The following is a 16,827-nucleotide window of genomic DNA, read 5'->3' on the forward strand; positions in this document are numbered from 1 at the left end:
ATTCTTAGCACCTGGCGAATAACTAACCAGTGATTGGATTATTTATACAAGTTATTAGACTCATAGCATTTTTCAGTTATTGATTTTTTATTCATTGTTAAATGAAAATTACTTAAGTTGTAAAAACGAAAAGTGCATAGAACCTATTCTACCTCTCGCAGGGGCTGGAAGATATATCGATATAAGGAGAAGTAGGAGTAGTAGAAAAAGGAACAATGGTTGAAGAAGGATAAACAACAGTGGCATTGGTGGTAGGATCTTCAGTCAACTCAGCAATTTGGATGGTGTCTTGAGCTGAATTCTATAAAGCTTCGACATTGTCTAAGCCATCAAGAGTGTCAGTCATCTCAGATCCTTGTCACTTGAGTACAACTTCCAAGGTCCCATGAGAATCTCTAGTCATCCACCAGACAAGTTGAGATAAATGTTTGGGCTCTCAGGATCGAGATTGTACAAGCGCCAATTTGGAGCCTTAAACATCTCAGCATCTAGAGTAAAGACCAGTTCATCAAAGGATTGCCCCTACTTCTTTCACTCAAGGAAATAGTGTGCTAGATAAAAATCGATCTTGATGAAATCATTGGCATACAGTAACTTTTTATTAAAGCAATCTTGGGACAGCCTGTATTCCTAAACTGCCTCACAACACGACATGTGATCCTTCGCCAATTACTTCTCCATGCTCTTGATGTCCTACTATAGAGTTAGAGCTCATGAGTGCGGTAGGAGACCAACTCCTCTACTTGTTGATCCCTCTCTTGAGGAAGAGCAACACAAGTCTTCTGGAGGTCCTTGTTAGCCCTCTTGAATTCTTTAACGGATCTCTTGAGATCTTTGATCTTTTCTTGTAAGGTGCTAACTCTAGTAGCATGATTAGTGGCAGCCTTTGAGAGCCGATCTTTGACATAGGCATACTTCGCCTTCAGTCCTTCATGACCTATCTCAGTTTCTGATACGAATACTGGAGAGACTTGTAGAGTTGTGCCTCCTGATCCCACTTTTCCTCCTCTCTCCTCCAACCCTCAAGCTCTCCTTGGGTTAATAGAATGCTCAGCCTTGAGCATTCGCCGCCACCATTCTTTGAACACTTTGAATGAAATAAGAAAGAAGCATATAAGAAAAAAGAATACTTGCCAAACATCAAATGAAAAAATTTTTACCCTTGATGAGCTCTCGCTTGGGTTCATCCATCACGAAAGGAAAGTTCCCAAAAATTTTCTACTTGTCCCTAGGCAAATCAATGGAATATATTGAGTAGGCACCAATGCTCGGATCATTAACGAGTCAGTGTAAATAACTCCAAGATAAACCAGGAAATGGTCATTCTTCACTCTTCAACCTTTAATAAGCTGGATGGAATGAAAGTTGGGAGGCCTAACATTAGGAAGAATAGGGGGAGAGCATAGATGACTTGTCATCATTAACGTCTTATATGATCCTTTTGATGGGGAAAATAAGGGAGATTGCATTCTGCTCTTCCCTGGTGGGGAAGCTCATTAAAGGCAACTTGACTGGGGAGGAGGGTCAGAAGCCATGACTCCCTTGCCCTTGTCTTTGTTGGAATGTCAATGGTACTGCCCAACCAAAGGGGCTTGGCTAGTTCTTGGTGCAACAGGAGCAAGGGAGCCTCCCATGATCTCCACTACTTGAGTAGCATGAGGGGTTTAACTTATTCGAGGTTGAGAAGTAGGAGGAGGTGTAAGACCCTTAGTTGCCTTAACTCGAGTATTTGGGGCAGATGTCTCCTAAGATGGATGAGGTTGTTTGTTTGCCTTAACAGCTTAAGCAGCTTTGCGCGTCCTTGCCTCATTAGCTTCCCTTCTCTTGCACATAGTTTACTCGATGTGACCCACTCTGCAAATAGAAAAATCATAAAAGACAAAAAAATTAGATCATCTCAGAAATAAAGAAAATCGAAGATGGAAAGGGAAATACCCTCAAGAGAAGCTTGCTCCTATAAAGACGTGGAGGTGTGTGATTGAACCTCCGCCTGTCCCTTGCTCCTCTTTTCCTTACTCTCATTGTCGGAAGTGAAGGCATCAACATAAGAAGAATTGGAGGACTCTGATAGAACACCATTCTTAGGAGGATCCTCAATAGGTTTAAAAAAGAGTTGTTTCCCCTCTTCGACTTAAAAGAGAGCAGTCCCTCTCGACCAGAGGGTTACCTCTAGAGACTTTTCTTTCGTGCAAAGATTTAAAAGGCTCTGTTGGAAGTTGAACGTCTTCTTGTCACATTGGTTGTGCTATTAGAAATCCCTATCCAACAGCAACTATATTCTTACGGGGTCAACACTTCGCGAAGCTAAAAGGGATACCATGGAACTAGTTTCTCATCAACAACAGCCTTGCAATGAGGTGCATGTGCACAAGCCCATTAATTACAAGGCCCAAGAAGGCCAAGCCCAAAAGATAGGCCCACCAAAAAAAGGACATAGGAACCAAGAAAAGGAAAGTTTCGTGTGGAAATGGGCTTTAGGAGACCCTCTCGAATAAAGCGTCATCAAGAAACCCTCTTTGAAGGCTCCAACTAAAAAGATAATACATCTCTTTTTCAGGAGGATCAAAGTTTCTAGGAGTGCCTTTAGGGTCTCTTATAGATCTTCTCGTAAGGTCCTTTTTTATGGTAATAACATGCAAACACACTTTTGTGATCTTCTCTGATGATTGTTTAACAAACTATATTTTCTACAAAATTAGTGTGTCAATTTCATAAAATCAGAAACTATTATAACTAACTCTATAACTCAGTCATAAATAAATAGCAATTTTTTAGGTAAGACACTTTCAACTCTACTAAGAGCTCTACCATTTCGTCTTAGAATTTGACTTTAAAATTAGAATATTTACATAAAAAAAAAATACTCTGTGTTCTCTAATGAATTCTTATTTGACAAAATTTTTGAAACTCGAGGAGGACTTTTACAGGCATGCGGACATGTATGTATGTATTCCACCGTACGTCTAATTCAGCGGGAGCAGGTAATTCGCTGACAATAACGTCGTGAAAGTTGAAGCCCAGATTCTTTTCTTTTCTTTTTTCTTAATTTTTTGTTATTTCTTGATGGTCTGAAGTGGAGTTACATAATTTGCCAACATATACATATATATATATAATTGACCGTACATATTAGTTAATTACCCTCCTTTCGTGGTTCCCCTCCCTCCCACGCTGCATTGGTGATTATTTTATAATTTTTTGGGCTTAATTAATCCTTTGTCGACGTTGATACTTTCCTTCGTCCCGTACGGCACTTAAATGGGTGTTTTTTATTTTTTTTTTTATTTTGCAATCGTTAATGTATTCCTTCTTCTTCTTCTAATGCGTCGGCCAATTCATCATGGATGATTTTATCTTACGTCTTTTGTTTGACTATTAATTTGCACCTGAAATTAACCTGCTGGCATGGCTGGGCTGGGCTGGGCTGGGGTATTAATTAATAATATAATATAATATGTCATCAGAGAGACAGAAAACTAACTCGATCGTGTAATAATAATAATAATAAAACACTTACAACGTTGTGTCCTCTTCTTGATCAATTCGTATCTTGTATTATTGTATTGTTGCCAACGTTACAAGATATATTCACAAGATCCGGCCGATCGAAAGAAGAAAATAAATGTTGACAAGATTACCCAGCGGGTTGAATTAATTGACATTAATTAATTAGTGACGTCATTTATTATTAATTAATATTGAAACTATAAGGCAGGCAGGCAGGCTTGGCCGACAACGAATGCAAGTGAGGATAATGTAAAGTAAACGATACATTTAATTAGAATAAATGCTGAAAGAAAGAAAAAAAAAAAACAAAAAAGGAGAAACAACATCACGACAATGGTGATTTTTTTATTTATTTATTTTTACTGTAGTTTTAATTGGATGGATGCAAATTGGACAATGAGTCAATAATTTGCGCACAACAACTAGAAGATATATAGGTTCCACACTTTCACGTTAATTAATTAATTAGTCCGTCGTCGACTTTGTATTGTTCGTTCTCTTACTTAATAATTAGCTAGGAAGTACTCAATTATGAAAGCAAGCAAACTACGGACCAATATATATATATATATAAATATATCTGTCTAATCATTCCAATACGACCAAGTACTTGTTGAAAATGCATAATAGACATCAAGGGCAATTGCGGCCCAATACAACAGCATTTACATATACGTACAGATTAATGAGCCACACACACACTCACACACATATATATATATATATATACATGTACAACACAAAAACAAACTAATTAATTATCTAGCAGAACCACTGATCGATTGATGATATACCCATAATGTTAGGATGCATATATATATATATATATATACATAAAATTAATTAGGGGTAATAGAATAACAAAAGTGCACAGGCCGTACGTATATATGACTAGGTTTGTGTGTGTGTGTGTGTGTGTGTGTGTAACGCAGTCTGCCACCAGTTAACTACACAGCCTAATTGAAGCACTTAAAATTTAAAATGCATTCATATTTCATGCACTGAAACCTTCAAAAACCTTGGTGGCCGGCCGGCGATTTGCTTGATGGATATCTATATATATCTATCTTGTAAAGTATGTTTTGGTTGAGAGGAAGCGGCGAGGCGAAAACATGGTGGTGTACCTGGGCGAAGCCAGGGCTTCAATGGCCGTGTGGCGGTAACCACCACTGGGCTGGCTGCCGCTGCTGAAGTTGTCTTCTTCATGCGAGGCTGAGGGCAGCTGCCCGCGGCCGTTGAAGGTGCGGTTCTTGACGAGCCTCGCAAGCCACCACGACTTCTTCTTGGGGGAATCCCTGTGAGCTCCGTTCATCTTCTCGCTCAAGTACTCCTTCACCCCAAGCAAACCGCCCTGCTCGAACACCTCTACCGGCGGAGAAACCAGGGGGTTGCCTTCGATGCAGAGCTTCTGGAGCTTGCGGAGGCAGCCGAGCGAGCCGGGCAGTGCCGTGATGGCATTGTAGCTGATGTCGAGCTCGACGAGGGACATGAGGAGGCCGAGGGAGTCTGGCAATACGGCCAGGTACTGGAAGTTCTGGCTGGCGTTGAGGACCTGAAATTAAATTGCAAAATATATATATATGTATGTATGAAAATAAAGTTAATTGGAACCCATGGCCATTTATATAACTGGTACCTAACCTTTACCTGGAGGTTGACGAGGTTCTCGAGATCCTCGGGGAGGGCACGGAGGCAGTTGAGGCGGACGTCGAGGGTGCGGAGGTTGGTGAGGTGGCAGACGGAGTAGGGCAGGAACATGAGCTTGTTGGAGTTGACGGAGAGCTTGCGCAGCTTGAGGAGCTCGAAGCCCATGGTGTCGGGGAGCTTGGTGAGCTTGTTGAAGTTGGCGTTGAGGTCTTCGAGGGACCTGCAGTTCTCGATGGTTTTGGGCAGCGTCTGGAGGAGGTTGCCGGACATGTTCAACACCTTCAGCTTTGACAAACACCCAATTGAGTTTGGCAGGGATTGCAGCTGATTCGAATGCACGTCAAGCACCACCACGTTCAGCAGTCGCGCCGCCACTGATTCCGGTATGCTCTGCACCACCAATTCCATTCCACTTACATATATATATATATTGGTGATTGAAAAGGCGCTATCTTGAGCATATGCAAAAGCATTTATGTGGTTAGAGAGAGGTGAGCTGTAAGTTGTACCATAAATTGTGATTGCTAAAAGGAGACAATACTTGCTACTTCCTTGCCAATGATATTGAATGGAATTAAGACAAAAACCAATCAATATATGGAAAATGATCGAACAACTTTGGTAAAAAAAAAAACCCAGCAAAAAGTAGAAAATGACTGAACGAATTAAAAACTGACAAAATTTAATACTCTCATGAGAAAGAAATAAATGGACCCATGCATCTTGGTCATGATTTTGTCCATAGACAACTTTAATATTAGACACCAAAATTCTAATGAATATAACCATTTCCAGCTGGTAATTAATTAATTTTGCCTGTTATACATATATACATATATATATATATGAATATGAACTCAAGATAGAAAAGTTTCAAATATATTGAGTATTGAATCAATTAATTGCGTGCTATATAATATGTGTGTTTTGCTTCTGTACGTGAAAGACGAAGGAATAGAAGGGGGGAAAACAAAATATTCCAAAGTAATGCATTTAGATATTCTTTTTACAAAGAAGGAAAAAAGAAACATAACTATATATATAGATAGATTAATGGTCGGATCAAGCAAATTAATTAATGGTAGAATGGATTTAAAATCATATAGTATGGAACAAATCTTATTGTTTATGTACAATATTATATATGCTATAGTATTCATTTGTAAATGCGTGCATGCACAAATAGATCCATTAATTAATTGAAGTTTGTTGCTGCTTGCTTAATTAGACATACAAGAAATATTTAATCAAGAACATAATCATCAATATTTATCAATTGATTCTGTCCTTGCCAGAAACACAAGAAGAGAAGAGGAGAGAATAGATTGATTCCTAATAAATAATTTTGATTGACGATGAGAATGAATGAAAAATGAAAAAATTAGGAGGTAATTAAGTTACCTCAAGATTGTTATTGGAGATGTCGAGTTTGCAGATGGCGCCAATAGTGAGAGAAGGGTTAGGGAGGGAAGACAAGGCCTTGCCGCTCAAATCCACGATCGCAAGCCTCTCCTCTTCGATCCCCGCCGTCTTCTCCTGCTGCTTGTCAACCGCCGGGAATCTCCTCCGTACATTCATCTGCCGCCCGACGGAGGCGGCGGGATGCTGCTGCTGTTGTTCGTACATCATCTTGTCTCGATCAATACAATACACACACACACATATATATATATATCAAAGAGAGAGAGAGAGAGAGAGAGGAGAGATTATTTCATGAGGATCGATCTCCTTCACAGTTAAATATCTTTCTATGGAGAAATGGAAACGCAGAGGAGGAAACTGGCGAATCAAAGAAGACGACGGCAGCTAGCTAGCGGCCATATATATATATATGTATAGAGAGAGAGAGAGAGAGAGAGAGAGGGAGGGAGGGAGAGAGATGATGATGAAGAAGAAGAAGAAGAAGAAGAAGAAGGGAAATTAATTAATTAACGAGATTAGGAGTAGGAAAGGAAGAAAGGAAGGGATGGAAGAGGGTACGGAAGGTAGGACAAAGAGATAAAGGAGGAGAGATGGAGGGCAAGTACAAAGGCCGTATAGCCCGGGTTGCGTGCCCCACGTCTCTCTCTCTCTCTCCCTCTACCCTTTAAGTTGGTTTGGTTTGTTAATTTATTAGCAAAGTCAACTCTCTCTCTCTCTCTCTCATCCATTAGCATTAAGCCATTAGCATTAGCATTAGCGTTGCAAATCCAAGATGGCTTTGTTTTCTTTCTTCTGCCTGCCACGGCCGCCCGCGACTCACTCCCACCGTTGCTTTTATTTTCTTTTATTAGCATTAGCATTAGCATTAGAATTATCTTTTCATAAAAACATTAATATTTCTAGGGGATAAAAGTGTATATCTAAATATGTATTTTATCAATAAAAGTATATATTGAAAAGATGTCTTTTCCTAAAAATAAATATTTTTGTGCAAAAATATAAAATTCCAACCCTTGCTTAAAAGTGCGTGCTAGCTAGCTAGCTAGTTGAATTTAATTATATAGTATCATGAACTCGAGTAATATATTTAATTATATAAATATAAAATTTAAATAATATTTTCATTCTACAAAATATATGATTCATTAATTGTGAAAATTCACGTCACATTTATCCAAAATTTACAATTAAATACACAAGAGAATTAAGTTTATTATCGAAAGATAAAAATAATTAAAAAAGGAGAGAGAATTAAGTGACAAAATAATCATGTTTAATTAGAATATATCTTGACCAGCTAGGCACTAGCTAGCTAATTAGATATATTGACTCCATTAATATTTCATGAAGTCGTGATTATCTCTGATGGCTAAATAACGAAAAATCTCTAATTAACTACACCTTTGGTGTTTTAAGTATATCTACTGGGTTATATAGCTGCACTGGAATCCTCATCATGAGATCAATGCATCCTTCCTTTGTGTATTAATTAATTAGTGAACTAATAATCCGGCAATTAAAAAAATAATTAGTGAACTCTCTGGCTAATTAAGAAGACGACCGACCATGATGATGATCATCATCATCTTTGTGAAGAGGGTTAACAATTAAGTTGATAAAACTCCAACTAATTAATATTAATAATAATTACGTTGGGCCAATTAATAATTAATTAAGAACCTTCATCCATATGTTACCTTCCCTAGCCAGAAAGTCAAAAAAGCAAGCACCCACAGAATCACAGCAGCCAGCACTTATCATTTGTATTGTAGGTGATGGCGTGGAAATCCCAAACCAATCAAGTAGTGTTTCCAGCTGGTCCGGGGTTGGAATCAGAGACTCGGGATCCCTTTTCTTGCGAGAGTTTTGTCACTCGATTTCACAATTTTAATAAAGTAGATAAATTTGAATCTGATTTACATTAATTATATAAGCAGTGAATTGAAACCTAAAAATCAGAAACTTGAGTGAGTTGAGTATTGTTGGCTTTTGAGTGTTGTAAATAAGAAAGAATATTTCTGAAAAACTCTTTCGATGACTTGTATAAAGGGAGAATCACAAAAAGGGAGAAAACTAGCTTAATTGGTTATTGAGTTTGGCAGGTCTAGATGAGCGGACTGGCTAGCTTTCTAGACTTGGTGTGGTGTCGATATATAGGAGCTTAATTTCCTACTCGGAAGTTTGTCGTGTGGCAATTAGTTACGCATGGATCCATGATGAGCTTGACCTTGCGTGTTTATCTGTAATACCCCGAGAGCCTGGAGAAGTTAGAATATATCGAGGATAGTGTAAGAAAGGAAACAACACCAGCTGGATACCTTTTGGGCTGAATGTTGGCAAAGAACTCCCAAGTTAAGCGTGCTTGACCTGGGGCAATCCAATGATGGGTGACCCCCCTGGGAAGTTCGTGTAGGCCCATCAGGATAAGTTGTTCCGGTCCTTCCTATCGCTCGATGCGGGATGTTACAAGTGGTATCAGAGCCGACCCTTGGCGAAAGCGGTCCGATGAGGGCGGGGAGTGGCGCCGGGGCTTGAGGGCCTGTACAAGGAGCGGCTTCTGGCAGGCTTCTAGGATGGCAGCCCCCAAGGGGAGTAGGTCTGGGACCAGTTGTAAGGTCGCATGACGAGGACGTCATGTGCTCAAGGGGGGGAGAATGTAATACCCCGAGAGCCTGGAGAAGTTAGAATATATCGAGGATAGTGTAAGAAAGGAAACAACACCAGCTGGATACCTTTTGGGCTGAATGTTGGCAAAGAACTCCCAAGTTAAGCGTGCTTGACCTGGGGCAATCCAATGATGGGTGACCCCCCTGGGAAGTTCGTGTAGGCCCATCAGGATAAGTTGTTCCGGATCTTCCTATCGCTCGAACGGGATGTTACATGATCCTTTGGGTAAAGACACAATCGAGTTGCCCACATGGGCGACCCAGTAGATCAAGAAGGAGACACAAAGTGTTTTTCGTGATGAATCTTGGATCAAGATCAATGATTAAATTTTGCAAGCGGCATTGTGGGGTATCTCTCTCCAAAGTGAGGGAGCTTCTTGTGTGTGGTGAGCTTGAGTCTAGTCACTACATCCGGCTGGGTCATCATGATTAACCTCATCCCACGTTCTATCGGGTCAAGTGTAAAGGGCGTCCAAGGTGAGCGATTTCACCTTTTGGACCAAGACACAATCAAGTTGTTTGATCGAATCCTCTTTTGGCTCTTCAACGGGATTTCTTGAACAAAAATACTCTCAATCCCTTTTCAGACTCTTAATGATATGCTAGTGTCCTCGATCACATGTGTAAAATGTGAATATTTAACTAAAAAAGGCAAATGTAAGAGATAGATAGATTTATAATCTTGAGATTATCGTTCTTATATGATTTTTTATTATTTGTGCTTTTGATTTCATCAAAAAAGATAAATTATAGATGGAGGATTTGCCTCACTATATAAGATAAGGAATCAAAGTCATGAATTATTGGTCCGAATATCAATTTATCGTACTCTAAGAATGATAGAATTATATACTTACATGTATATATATATATAAATAGGGTCAACTTATTACATGGCATATTAAAACAACCAATTAATTTAATTATTAATTTGTAATGTCTGCGATGGAGGCGAATCAAGTTCAATGAATCCCGCTATACTTTGTAGACACCCACGAGTTTCTCCATTGCACCCACTAGTCTATTACTATGCAAAAATCATTAATTTCCACCAAATATTTGTCAATGAGAAGAACATGGGTTGGCTGCTATATATATGCTTATTTATTCTTCATATTCATAAATCTATTGCCAGCTTGAGTACGCAGTAATAGTGACATATATCTAATTAAATGAGTTATTATATAACCAGAGAACATAAACTTAAAAACTTTCAAATTCCATTCTTAACATTTGACGATTATTTAATTAATTACCTGCCATATGATTTTAAAATAGTCTAAAAACACACTCTCAGACTCTCCAACTTTCCTTAGTATTAAATTTGATATTAATATACTATATATTGATAAATTATAAATTATTATTTTACGATTTTATTGATGTCTAATGAAATTTTATCATTAAATGTGGATAAGTTATATATTATAACTTATTAAAATTTTATATTAATATAATATATATGTGTTAATATTCAATCCATAAATTAATAAATTCTATATTTTTATTTATTAAAATTTTATATTAATACAATATATATGTATGTTGATGTCTATATGAGAAATTTTTATCATAAATTCTACATAATTATTTATCAAAAATTTATATTAATACAAACATACACAATGAACAATGTTGTTATATATATATATAGCGTGCTGCTCAAAGGAGAATGCTGATGATGGAGGTGCGGACGAAGCTAATGTTTGGAACATAATATATATCCAGAGCTAATCCAACAAAGTTGGGGGTCTTAGGAGAAAAGGTTTGTTGAGACCTTTCAGTATTAATTTTTTTTATAAAAAAATTAATAATATATATGTTTTATATAAATATTTTATCATTTTATTATATACAAAAAGTTAAAATTTAATTAACTACAAAATATAATAATCTCTTAACGATAATAAATTTTCAACTAAAATATAATGTCTCATAGATAAGAAAAAAAAGTCAAACAACTTACAACAATAAACAAAGAAAAATAAAATTAATTTTTCTTGAAAGTCTAAGAAGATTAATGCGAGTAAAAAATTATACATTCATAATTCTCTTATAGAGAGAAATAAAACATAACATTAAACTGATAGTATTAAAGGATAAAATTCACCAATAGCAACTTTTCATTCTACAAATATGTGTTACTATGTTCACCTTTATATAAAATCAATTTTTCTTATTTTTTGAGATACAAAATTATTGATTAAATCTCCATAATCAAGTTTATCTAATAAATTATGAGTTTTATGCGGAACACCACAACAACTGTTAAAAAATAGAAAATGGTGAAGGAAGTTAAAAAAATTTAAAATGTTTATATTTAATTTTTAATAAAATATTAATTATTAAAAAAATAAAAATATATATATAAATATTACAAATTTCTAAAATCCTAATTTGGGGGCTAATGCCATGGCATAAGTAGCTTAAGGGTAGGGCTGGCCTGTATATATCTGTATGTGTATATATATATATATGTGAAGTTGTATGTATACATAATATATATACGAAGTTGATGCATATATATTATGTATATATCTGTATGTCTGTATATATATATATATCTGTATGTATGCAGATGGAGAAGGCAATAATGGCAGTTGGAGACAGTGGTGGATTTTAGTGGAAGAGAGGAGATTGAATGGGAGAAGAACAGATGAAGAAAGCAAAATCAGAGAAGAAGCCAAGCTGCCGCAATTGAAGACGTAGGGACATCAGCAGCAAAGAGGGGCGGTGACAAGAGGCGAATGTATGGAACGACGAATGAGCGGAGAAGGCGGCGGCCACAACAGCTACGGCAGCGACTGCAATGGCGATGAGTTTTGGTAGAAGAGGAGGATAGAAGAGGAGATTAGGGGAGAGAGAGACTCATTCATTGCTCACTCTCCTCAAGCTAGCGTGATTTCATGCATAGTACTGAAGGGGCTGATAAGTCTTTAAATTCAAAGTTGGGGTGTTTATAGGCCCCAACTAAAAGGTTATGGGGCTAATAGGTCTGCCCTCTAAGTTGAGGGGACCAATTGGTTGGCAAAGGTAAAGGGACTGGACTTTAGCCTTTAGAATAAGAATCAAGGGAACAACTTAATTGGGCTCGGCCTAAGATAGGATAGTTGTCTTGGGCCTGTTCAATTGAATATCCTATCGGCCTTCAAAATTAGGTTCTCCGGCCGCCCATAGCCTCGGCCTTCAAAATTAGGTTCTCCGGCCGCCCATAGCCCATACATAAGTTTTGGGCCCAATCTTTATTTTAAGGGAAAATCACACTAGTGCCTGCCCTATGTGGTTTAGAATAATTACAAAAAATTACCCTTAATGTTTAAGAAAATATAATGAATACACTTAAAACTTAATATTATGTTACAAAAACAACCCCTCTCGTTAATCCCAATTCAACATTAGAAATTTATCAAAATACCTTTATACGTAACAATTTTTTTTCTTTTTTTTTTTCTTAGTTTTTTATGAATACTCCTTTCATTGTCATCAATTTTTTTTCTTTTTTTTTTTCTTAGTTTTTTATGTTTCATTTTTTTATGAATACTTCTGGAGGAGTCCAGAGACCGAGCGTCCATAAAAAGGGGACCCCATAAATCCAAACCCCCGCCCCCCACAAACACGCCCCGACGAGAGACCGACCGACCGACCCTCAATCGTTTTCTTCTGCAGACGCAACAACGATAAAAATTAGTTCATCCTTCTTCAAATTTCTGCTCGCTGTTTGTTATTGATCGTGATCGTACCAGTAGAGATAAGCTAACCGCCTCTGTGTCTGCGAGGGTTTTGGCTGCCAGTGATGATGACGACGATGGGGACGAAGAAGAGAAAGGAGCTCCAAGATCAGGTCAACGATGACTTCTCCGACTTCTCTCTCTCCTCTCCTGCCACCAAAATCCGTCGACTGGTTCGTACCCCTCTGCTGCTTCTCTCCCTCCACTGCCAATTTTCAGTTCCGTTTTTTTTGGTTCTTCTTTTACGATTTCAGTTTGGGAAGCTTGCGGTGGCTTCCTTGAAATGGAGAAGAATTTCAATTTCGTTTTTCTATTGAAATGGAACGAGGAAAGGTAAAAGGTTGTTTGGCTGTAGAATTTCCATCTTGAAAGAGCAAAACGTGTTTCCTTGAGAAACCAAATTCGGTTGTCTGTTGTTGATGATGTTCTCTACCTCTTGCTTTGTTTCCTTCCAAATAAATTTATTTTGTTTTTGGCGCACTTTTCCTACACTAGTATTTCGGTTTTATTAGGGTTTCCTTTACCTTTGCCACAATTTTCTCGGTAACCAAACACACCCTATCTCTGCCGCTGGTCTCATGAAATGGATTTCTCCGTTATAGGATGCCGGATTGCCGCCGATAATGGAGGAGGAGGAGGAGGCACCGCAGATTCCCTTCGTGATGGCCGAGCAGAATCTTCCTGGTAGTAATCATACGGAGCAATTGGGAGCTTCAAATTATCATCCACTGGTACAAGAACTACCCACTACGTTACCGCAGAATGAAGAGAGGGCTATTGTTCTCTTCAAGCCCCCCGTCTCCACCACTACGCCTCTGCTCCAATCACCTACCAACTGGTCTCTGTCTGTTAGTTCTGACATCATCATAGGCATCAAAAGTAAGCAGCTTCATAAGCTGGTCTCTCTTTTCCTCTCGCCGTAATGTTTATGCATATAAACCAGATACGCACAAGATTTTACAGGGATGAACAAAAAGATTTAAGGCCATTATGAAAAAATTCATATAATTGGCACAGAATTGAATCAACGAAAGCACTGGTGACTGTCTGTTTCTTGTGTCTTTGTCACATTTGCCTAAAACTCAGATTTAAGTATCTTATCTCCTCGAGCTCACTAATAAATTCTGGTTTATTCTGCCCCCCCCCCCCCCCCCCCCCAAAAAAAAAAAAAAACTAGTTTTTCTTTTGATTTTGATAATTTTACATCATTGAGGAGCTAGTTATCAATGCTGAACCTAGAGGTGTTGGATTCTGCAGAAACTGGTTAGAGATTTTCCCTTCTTACCTCCAAAAACTTGCAAGGTTCTGGGATTGAGAATTTTCTACTCAAAGTGGAATATTTGGATTCATGATAATTTATAGCATTTAAGTTCTAGATGTTGTTGGAAGCATATGTAGTGGGCTGTTAGGTTGTGGAATTCACTATACTCTATCATGAATGGGTGTCAATGGAGGGCAAGTTCTAAATACAGTGGTGTTATGTTTCGGAACATGGCTCTTTATTTAGAATAATAGTTCTCATGGATTTTTAATTCCATTTCTCCCCGGGTTGATGAGAGATGCAGGGGTTCAGATGCGTCCGACTTTCTTGAAATGTTCTCGCAAAAGTGCTGAAGTTTCAGAATTAACTAACCAGTTTGCATGTCTCATGTAGATGGAGATAAAATGCTCTGGTCAAGCCAGTCTAATGCGGCAAGATCAGCAGAAGATGAAGCCAGACGGGATCGCATCACTTCAGGAACAAATGAATGCTTAGCAGTTGTTCCCTGGGTTCCATCACAGTTTCCTCAGGCATCAGGGACAGAGGCCCCTACGGGGGAGGTCTCAGAGATGATGGATGCAGAAGATGTAGGGGTGGTCACAATGGATATTGAGGAAAACAATGTAAACTTCGAACCTGGGCAAGAACATATATCTGGTGCGATGAATGGAAGCGATGGCTTTCACCAGTGGCAGCAGCAACACTGCATGATCCCGCAGCTGCCCCAGAACCCGTCCACCCCTGTTGTGTGGTACCGGTAACAAACTGTTAGAAAGCAATGACCATGTACCTCTGCGCCTTATAAGTTTGTTTTGTTTTCCTTTTAGTGTTGGAATTCCCTCCAGGATGCAGGGAGCAAGTCCCCAGATGTAAAGCTGGTGGAAATTGGTTGTTTCCAAAAATTTTCTCTGTCATCCATTTTGAATCACACGACAGCAAGATCGTGAAACTTGTTCCCGCTACAAGTCAATTCGGATGTGCTGTACCTATATTTGAAGTGATCAGAAAATGCAGTGCTGGGGTACCTCTTGAAATGTTTTGATGTGCATTTTGGCTGCCATTATGTGTTTGCATGCGATTTTAGGAAGCGTTGCGTCTCATGTTGTGTAAAATTTGTGGCTAGGCATGAGAAGCCTAAGGCTATGGCATGGCAAGCCACCCCATTAATTGCTTTCTCCAAGTGCCCTTCTGGTGTTGAGTTCGGGGGAAGTTGAGTTGAGTTTACCGTTGAGTATAGTAGTAAGCTCAAGCTGTGTTTGATAATATATTTATATGTATTTTTTTTAGCAATTTAACATCATAATTTCACTTGACTTGATACGTTTTAATTTGCCAAATGTTTTTTAAATAATTTAACTGGCTTCGTCTCGCCTCATGTCAAATCCTAAATGGGCCTTAAGCACTTAACCACCAAACATGAATGAGTTGAGCTCTCCGAGTATGGCATGGGCCTTCCCATACATACAACCAAAGACCCCGACCCTCAAAAAGTTTGTTTGAATGTCATTAGGGATGTTGTAGTGTGGCAGGGAAGACTGGAGGGGTGGTGGTCACTTGGTTGTAGAGGGAGGGTAATCTCCATCATTTCTTTAATTTCGAAGACTGGACAAAAGGTTGAGGGCTGACGCGGTGGTTTGGTTAGTGGATTACCATGGCACGACTTGGCTTACACTAGGCCTATTGTGTTGGGCCGGCCGACACCTTCAAGAGTTTGTGCAGTGTTGACACAATTCCTTCTGATATGGCTGTGCGGGGGCATTATTTCAACCAAGTTTAAGGCTATGGCATGGTTGTGTATATTTTAGTGGCATAATGTAATGCGAATATGTTTGTATGACTCTTATATATTTAGCCTGTTCTAGTTGAGGGGGTATTCTTGTATATTTTGATACTTAGTTTTAAGAAGATTATTTGACAACACAATGTGATACTTGGCAAGAGTTTACATAAGAGATAATATAATATCATCTGACTTAGTAATTACGTGTTTAGAATTTCATGTCAAGTGAGATCAATTAATTCCAACCTTATTTAATTTACACCTTAGATGTTTTTGCCCCTCCACGAAAACATAGAAAGCACAACTCCCATTATTTCATGGGTATATTTATTAGTTATTTAACTAATGATGTTTAGCTATATCTCTTTCAATAATATTATCTACTAAACATGAAATAGCATTATTCTAAAGTTATACCTCTTTTAAAGTTAGTATGTCAAACACAAGCAAAAATTTATTTAATTTGATCACTCTTTTATCTTATTTTCAACTTAATTAACTAAGTGAATTTTAAACAAAATTTTAAAATTCATTTAATAAACAAACTAAGATTGAACATGGACTGTCGTATCTACTTAAAACAATTATGCAATTTTCTTCTAATTATTACAATTTTCCTTTAGCTTTATAAATCAACGTTTTCATAGATTAGGATTAACTCTTGGATTTTAAACAACTTCGTTTAATCCGTGGACAGCAAGGAAAAGATTATTAAAAAAAAAAAAGAAGATAATAATATAATGGCAAAAAATCCAAACTTATTTGAATTCGTCTCATTTGAGTTAAATGAATAGGATTTAAGCAGAGCCAAACACA

At 38.0% G+C, this 16,827-nt stretch overlaps 2 protein-coding genes across 2 annotated transcripts; one reads left to right on the forward strand and one right to left on the reverse strand.

Annotated features, from left to right (window-relative positions):
* Positions 1-4,063: 4,063 nt before the first annotated feature.
* On the reverse strand, positions 4,064-7,018 carry LOC127794183 (plant intracellular Ras-group-related LRR protein 6-like). The gene is made up of 3 exons (XM_052325115.1): positions 6,556-7,018; positions 5,155-5,544; positions 4,064-5,059 (listed from the first exon to the last, which is right to left on the reverse strand). The coding sequence occupies exons 1-3, from the start codon at positions 6,781-6,783 to the stop codon at positions 4,571-4,573; spliced, it is 1,107 nt and encodes a 368-aa protein (XP_052181075.1). The 5' UTR covers positions 6,784-7,018; the 3' UTR covers positions 4,064-4,570.
* A 5,790-nt stretch (positions 7,019-12,808) lies between these two features.
* Positions 12,809-15,265, forward strand: LOC127793719 (uncharacterized). The gene is made up of 3 exons (XM_052324410.1): positions 12,809-13,143; positions 13,573-13,849; positions 14,625-15,265. Exons 1-3 carry the CDS (start codon positions 13,036-13,038, stop codon positions 14,990-14,992), a joined length of 753 nt encoding a protein of 250 aa, XP_052180370.1. The 5' UTR covers positions 12,809-13,035; the 3' UTR covers positions 14,993-15,265.
* Positions 15,266-16,827: the final 1,562 nt, after the last annotated feature.

This window comes from Diospyros lotus, chromosome 2 (genome assembly GCF_014633365.1).
Source record: "Diospyros lotus cultivar Yz01 chromosome 2, ASM1463336v1, whole genome shotgun sequence".
Classification (NCBI taxonomy): domain Eukaryota; kingdom Viridiplantae; phylum Streptophyta; class Magnoliopsida; order Ericales; family Ebenaceae; genus Diospyros; species Diospyros lotus.